The 7,919-nt window shown below is 32.7% G+C and overlaps 1 protein-coding gene across 5 annotated transcripts in view; it reads left to right on the top strand.

Annotated features, from left to right (window-relative positions):
- LOC116628071 (UDP-glucuronosyltransferase 2A1) overlaps positions 1-7,602 on the top strand; it is a 44,869-nt gene extending 37,267 nt beyond the window's left edge. For all 5 annotated transcript variants that reach the window (XM_032398145.1, XM_032398181.1, XM_032398171.1 and 2 more), the window contains 3 exons: positions 588-675; positions 1,917-2,136; positions 6,546-7,602. In XM_032398145.1, coding sequence (XP_032254036.1) covers positions 588-675; positions 1,917-2,136; positions 6,546-6,825 — 588 coding nt within the window. In that variant the 3' untranslated portion in view covers positions 6,826-7,602. The remainder of the gene's footprint in view (positions 1-587; positions 676-1,916; positions 2,137-6,545) is intronic.
- The last annotated feature ends 317 nt before the right edge of the window (positions 7,603-7,919 follow it).

Raw genomic sequence — 7,919 nt, 5'->3', positions numbered from 1 at the left:
AAAGAAAGAAAGAAAGAAAGAAAGAAAGAAAGAAAGAAAGAAAGAAAAGAAGAAAGAAGGAGGAAGGAAGGAAGGAAGAAAAGAGAGAGGGGTGGAGGGAAGGAGAGAGGGAGGAAGGAAAGAAGGAAAGACAATCATTCAGCAACCAGACAACAAAAATTTAAAGCTAATTATATTTTTGGAAAACATTACATTTGAAACATGAGAGGATGGCCTTATGACATTAGTAAATTTACACAGTATTCATGTTTATTTTAATGCTTTTTAAACCCCCATGCTCTGATTGATTAAACTAGTCTTTTCATTTTATATATCTTTACTTATAATCTCATACCTCAAAACTTTTAAATGATAAATATAAAAATGATAAAACTATACTTAATAGAGTATTAGTTCAAGCCCTTTTTGACAGGGTTGATGTAAACAGTCCTACTATATCACCATGTTTGCAAACTACCCCTTATGTCCACTCCTCTCACTATCACATAAAGTAGTGGTGGGCCACATGATTTATAAATAATTCTACAGCATTAAGATGCCTTCACTGTGTGTTTTTACTTGCAACATTAAAGCACTGTCTTTGACAGGTTTTATGGAGATACAAAGGAAAGAAACCAGCCACATTAGGAGCCAATACTCGACTCTATGATTGGATACCCCAGAATGATCTTCTTGGTAAGACTGGGGGAAAGAAAAGCTGTACAGTTGGATAATGGGCAAGTAAAGTAACTGTTTAACAGCAAATAATTCAGTAAGTATTTAATAGCTAAAAATGTCACATTTTAGGCTAAAATCGAAAACCCAAAAAACAACAAATGTTGGAGAGGATGTGGAGAAAAAGGAACTCTCTTACACTGTTGGTAGGAATGAAAACTGGTGCAGCCACTGTGGAAAACAGTATGGAGGTTCCTCAAAAAGCAAAAAATAGAACTACCCCACGATCCAGTAATCACACCACTGGGTATTTACCCAAAGAATACAAAAACACTAATTCAAAGGTATACATGTACCCCTATATTTATAGCAGCATTATTTACAATAGCCAAGATATGGAAGCAGCTCAAATGTCCATCAATTGATGAATGGATAAAGAAGAAGTGGTATATATATATATATAATGGAATATTATTCAGCCATCAAAAAGAATAAAATTGTGCCATATGCAAGAACATGGATGGAGCTAGAGAGGATAATGCTAAGAGAAATAAGTCAGAGAAAGATAAATACCATATAATTTCACTAATATGAGGAATTTAAGGAAAAACAACAACAAAAGAAAAGAGCAAAGGAAAAATAAGAGAGAGAGAGAGACAAATCAAGAAACAGACCCTTAACTATAGAGAACAAACTGATGGTCACCAGAGGGAATGTGCATGGGGGGATGGATAAAATAGGCAATGGAGATTAAGGAGAGCACTTGTGATGAGCACTGGGTGATGTATGGAAGTGTTGAATCACTATAGTGTACACCTGAAACTAATACAACACTGTATGTTAACTATACTGGAATTAAAAATAAAATTTAAAAAATAAATAAATAAAGCTAGAAAAAATAAAATGCCACATTTTACTTGCAGCTTTAAAGCAGAAATAATTTGAGAATTGGCAGTTAATTTTATACATTCAATGCTTTCTTTGATTCACAAAATAGCATTTCAGTTAAGACTCTCATCACTCTTCAAGTTTCAGTCTCAGTTCGGATATTTCCTCCTCAATAAAGTCCTTCCAGACAATGCAGAGGGAGCTAATTCCTCCTTTCCTGGGATCATAGTTTTCTGAAACAGCAATAGCCCATGTGCTCTCAGCTTTTGTAGAAAATGCTTTCTTCATTGAGCCACTCTGTAGGTTTCTCCCTATCTCCCTCTAAAATTCTGTTACCTTATTATAATGAAATCCTCACCCAATTCCCAAACTAGGTCATCCCAAAACAAAAGCTTTTATCACTCATGGTGGAACCAATGGGATCTATGAAGCTATTTATCATGGGGTTCCTATGGTGGGACTTCCTATGTTTGCTGATCAACCTGATAACATCGCTCACATGAAGGCCAAAGGAGCAGCTGTGGAGGTGAACATAAACACAATGACCAGTGAAGATCTGCTCAATGCCTTGAGAACAGTCATTAATGAACCTTCGTAAGTACTACTGTTTTAAAAGGCTTACCATTGATTATGCTACCCATCATACTTGGAAATGTTCAATGTCTCCTGACTTTGTTAACGGGTTTATTTTCAAATAACAACTATAACATGACCAATATGAAAATGCCTTTATTATTTCATTTCCCTAACATTGAAGTAATTTGCTGAAATTGGGAAAAAATACTATTACTTCAAATATTTTATCAATGCTTTTTTCAAAATCAATCATTTTAATGATCACATAAGTTCTCTGACATTTTTTGAACAATCTGCTTGTTCGTATAGACACACATATATATGCCTATTTAAGTATTATAAGTAAGTACAAAATTGGAAGTGATAATTCACTTTATCATTCAAAAAGAGCCATCATTAACACTGACTATATATCATTCATCAGTATATGCATATACACAGAGAGGAGAGATACTAAGTAGGTAATAATTTTACAAATACTGGTTATTACTATGTGTGAACAAAATTTTGAATTTTATCTGATTTAGCTAAAGATTAATTGAAATGAATCTATAAGCTATATTTAACTTTAAGTATATATCATTATATCTTATTTTTTCTCTGAAAAATCTCATCAAGGTTAAGAATTAATATATGAATACAGTTTTAAGTTTTCATTTTTATGTATTTTTGATTTTGGCAACAGTTGAACTCCTGCTATAGAAATAATCTCATCTCAAAAAAAATAGAAGTAATCTCATCTCTAATATGTATTACTTAAGATTTTAGTTTGTCAATATTTATGCCACTAATTTTCCTCAAATTTAGTCTTTTTGCTGCATCTTAAAGGAATCAATATTTGCCATTAATTCTGAGATTCTTTATTCCAAAATATTTTGGATTCATTCTTAACTGAATATACTATATGAAATTTTCTTTCAATAAAGATTCATGGATATTAAATTTCCTGAGATCGTTTAGCAATATTTGCTGATTACCTTGATAGAAGAATGATATCTCACCTCTCTGAATATAAGATGTTTAGCTCTCTCTTTTCTTCAGAATTGTGTAAATATGACTCATGGTCTCCTGGCTTTAAATCCTTCTATAGGAATTTGAGGCCTGTCTGATCATTTTTGTTTGTTTCTTTTTCAGTTTGGAAAAAAATCATTTTTTAAAAAAATTCAGAAACCTAATTAACGATGTATCTTGATAAATTATTTTCTACATTTTCCCTGGGTTATAATATGTCCTTTCAATACTGTTAATCTAGATTAAAAATTATTTTTCTTCTCAGAAATTATCTTTTTGTTATTTATTAGAATGTTAGTTCCACTTTTTATCTGTATTTCAGGGACATCAAACTTCAGCATTCTCTATGTTAAAATATTTTGGTTTTCCTTCTCTATCATTTTCTAAGTGTCCTAATCATCTTCTACTTTTCTTAATTCACTGGGATTCCCTCAATCCATAAATTAGTAAATTTACTTTTTTGCCATTAGAAAATTACAGTTTCTAAGTTATACCCTCCTTTCTCTGTTCACATTTCTGACAGCTGTTACTTTCCTCTCTTTTCTTTTCTTTTTTTTTTATTATGATATGTTAATCACCACACATTACATCATTAGTTTAAATGGGGGAGAAAAAAAAAGAAGGTAAAAATTCTAGTTCTCAGCTGACATATGACACAGATCTGAATATTTTATAGAGAAGTCATAAAAATGTACAGAATTACTAAGCATGCAACTCTGTGAAATGTAATCTAATAAATGTCTTATCAAAGCAAAAAGAAAAAAAAGAAAATTACAGTTTCTAATTTCATTATTAATCCTTTAAGAGGTATTTTTGCCAATTTATTTCAACAGCTCACCTATACCCTTTATCACCACTTTTTGTTTTATAACTTAATTTTTTGTCTTTTATTCATAACCCTTGCATTCTTATTTTACTTCAACTCTCCTCTTTTTTGAACTATGTATTATGCTTACTTACATTCTAAGTCCATCATTTTTATGGTTCCCCCCCCATATTGTATAAGTTGTTATCAAGGCATATTTTTCATCTAGCTTTCTCAGTATTTACTCGGAATTTGTATAAGTGCCTTATATTTAAATTTGTTTCCAGGTTATCTCAGACTCAATTATTTTTATTCAGAGGCAAAACTCAAAGGATGGTTAAAACATTCCATTTGTATTACTGAAACCTGAAATTCAGGAGGTAGATGAGAAGGTCAACTCAAATGCAATTTTGTGCAGCTTTTTTTGGTGGATCTAGTCTATGTAAAACCATCTATTCTAAGCCCTAGTTGCAGGTTTTTTTACACAAAGGGGTCAATGTATTGCTCCCCAAAAGGGAATGTTTGCCTTGAATCCAACCTAAAAAGCCAGTGCTAGTGGTCCATTTCCCCCTCTCACACACATTCCCATCAAATGACTCTTATTATGATGCATGTTTAAGTCATAATTTTCAAAATATTATAGATATCATCAATTCAGGAGCTGGAGCTGGTGTTAAGAGCTTCAGGAAGGCTGACTATGATCTTCTGTTTCTCATAAATGATGATCTCGATGTCTAATGCATTAAACTATTACTGAGTTGTTATTGCTGATAATTTGGTTCATTTTACTAAATAAGAGTAAGTTCTGTAATTTTTTAGAACTCTACCTTATTTCATGGAATACCATTAAATTTTATTATTGATTTGAAAACTACTGATGCAAAAGACAGAAACATAAGTACTCTTAGGATTTTCCAAGAAAATACCTAAAATTATTTATTTTAAAATATCTTAATATTAACTGTAAACCTAATTCTAACTCAGAAATCATCTGGGAACAATAGAGTTTAGTATAGAGTGCATATATGGATGTATTTGTGTTCCATTTATTACTTCTTAAAGGAATTAAGGAACACAAAAGATTACACTTAAATACATAAACCATAGTAATTTTAATTACTTATAATATTTTAAGATAACCGTCATATAACATTAGTGTACAATAAGATGTTAAATAATCATTTTAAATATGAGCATAGATCTTTCTTGTCTCATTTATAGGAAAGTGTACTTTATTTTTATTTGGATTCACAAGTACAAGTTTATCTAGTATATATGTATTTCAGATTTTAAATCTCTATCTATAAATGGAGAAAACCTTGGACAAAAATATGATTTGGAAAGAGAAGCTTTTATTGTCACTGTAGTTTGCCTGAAATATTTTAGGACAAACTACATGAAATTACTGCTTTAACCCTACCTATATTTCAATCCAATTGAAAGAGTAGGACTATTCTTTCTCATTGCACACAAAAAAAGAACACAAGTAAATTATCCCCTCCTACTGGATCTAGCATACCATGTTCACTGGTGAATGATGATCACATTTCTTCTTCTCCAATCCCAGAAATGTCTAACTCACACCAGGGCATCTCTTCACAAATCACTTACCTTCCAATATCTTCATGTTTCCAAGTTGCAACTATTATTTATAACACAAAACCAAAAGGAAATATACTAATTCTGGCTCGTCAACTAAGAAATGTCAAGTGAAGATAAAACCTGCCTTTCAAATACATACCTATACCCATTACTGTTTGAGACATTAGAGTTAACTCCATATAACCATTGCTACTTTGATGCTTATTGATTGGGAGCTCTAGTTCTAGCAAGATATTTCCATTTATCTTAAAAATTCAAAGTCTATATCCTTGCCATTTCCAAAATTACCCTAGTATCTTTACCAATCTTGATATTGCCAATATAGACACTGTCCCTTGCATCACAAAGACACAGTGTGTGCAATGGAGAAGTTATCACAGTGCCAAGATCTTAGACACTGCAGAAATGGTTTACTAATGTCAATTATCAGCTTCTTGTCTGTAATCATGAAGTAGCCAGAGATTAAAGACCATGCTTGGGTTATTTGCTGTCTTGGTTTTTGAACAATTGTGGAAACTATACACAATATCATAATTCCTCCTTGGAAAAATTAGGTCATACATCTGCAACAAACATTCCATTTTTTTTATGTCTGCATTTCACCACATTCTGTTAAGAACATATTTCTTCTACATCCTCCCTTCACAATTCTTAAGATGCTATGCAACCAACAAAGTTCACGTCTCAGCAAGACTCAATGTACCTATGGCCTTTGGCTTACATAACATATAGCATGTATCACATCTTACCAGTAATGAAAACAAAAATTCTCTAATTTCGGGGCGCCTGGGTGGCTCAGTTGTTAGGCGTCTGCCTTCGTCTCAGGTCGTGATCCCAGGGTCCTGGGATCGAGTCCCGCATCGGGCTCCCTGCTTGGCGGGAAGCCTGCTTCTCCCTCTCCCACTCCCCCTGCTTGTGTTCCTGCTCTCGCTATCTCTCTGTCAAATAAATAAAAAAATTAAAAAAAAAAAAAAAAAAATTCTCTAATTTCTAAATTTTTGCCTACCAGTTATAAAGAGAATGCTATGAGGTTATCAAAGATTCACCATGATCAACCTGTGAAGCCCCTGGATCGAGCAGTCTTCTGGATCGAGTTTGTCATGCGCCACAAAGGAGCCAAGCACCTGAGGCCAGCTGCCCACAACCTCACCTGGTTCCAGTACCACTCTTTGGATGTGATTGGGTTCCTGCTGGCCTGTGTGGCAACTGCTATATTCTTGGTCACAAAATGTTGTTTGTTCTCTTGTCGAAAATTTGGTAAAACAGGAAAGAAGAAAAAGAGGGAATAGATCTAAGTTTGGCAAAGGCCTTAATGGGCAATCCTGTTCATTCTAGCCACAGTGACCTTAATGAAAACAGATTATCTCCATCCTGTTTTCAAAATTCCCATTCCTCTACCTTAGCCTAGAGATAAAGCCTAGAATTCAACATGATCATTAATTAGTGAACATGTCCCAGTCTTCCTTTGTCTTTTCCCAGGTGCCTTTACCCTCTTCTTCTCATTTTCCTGTGACAGGGACACTAATAATTTTATGTATCTTCTATTCAAAATATCATTATTTTTCATTATGCTTAACCTTAAGAATATGCTGACTAACAATATGCTGACTCCTGAGGAGCACACAACATGTGAGTTGAATGTGATGGATGTAGGGAATATAGAAGAATAAAATTCACAAGTTCCCCTAGAATATACAAATCAAGGAATCACCATAGAAGATTAGTATGCTATAAAAAGCATAATGATTTCTTTTTTCATGAAAAATAAGCCCTTCTGCTTGTCCAAAGTTATTGGGGTCAGAGCCTAAATTGATAACAATGGTTATAGTGTATCATACTAGGGAAGGTCTACAAATTCCCATTCAATCTATAGGTAATTATGGCCTGTGTTCCTGCCTGCAATCAACTAGCCCTCTTGTGTGCCTTTTAATGCAAGGGTCTGGGGACTGCCTTCAAACAAAAGAGATTAATTAAGTCATTATTTTTTCTCAGGGACAGAGAATGTCAGCAATATGTTAAAGGTGGCCAGATCATTTATAGAGAAAATAATTAAGAAATATAGAAACAATTTTATGACATTTTTAATTAACAGTATATTGGTAACATTAAAGTTAAATGTCAATTTATTATATTGAAAAATCAGTAATGCCCATAATCTATAATCTTTCTTTATAATCAAAGGTTTAGTTTTCTAGCAAAAACAGATATTTACTTGGAATGTAAGATCATTGTATTATTTTTCGGTCTGTATCTTTTACAAATTTAAATTTATCAATTAAGTATTATGCCAAGGATATAAGTAAGATATTAGTAGATCTGCTTGACTAAGGGTATGTTTTAGTAAATATTTATCATGGAAAGCACTAATTAAAATTCATAATGA

The sequence above is a fragment of the Phoca vitulina genome, unplaced genomic scaffold (genome assembly GCF_004348235.1).
Source record: "Phoca vitulina isolate PV1807 unplaced genomic scaffold, GSC_HSeal_1.0 scaffold3, whole genome shotgun sequence".
NCBI lineage: Eukaryota > Metazoa > Chordata > Mammalia > Carnivora > Phocidae > Phoca > Phoca vitulina.
The sequence above is the reverse complement of the archived record's forward strand: the minus strand, read 5'-3'. Positions and strand labels throughout refer to the sequence as shown.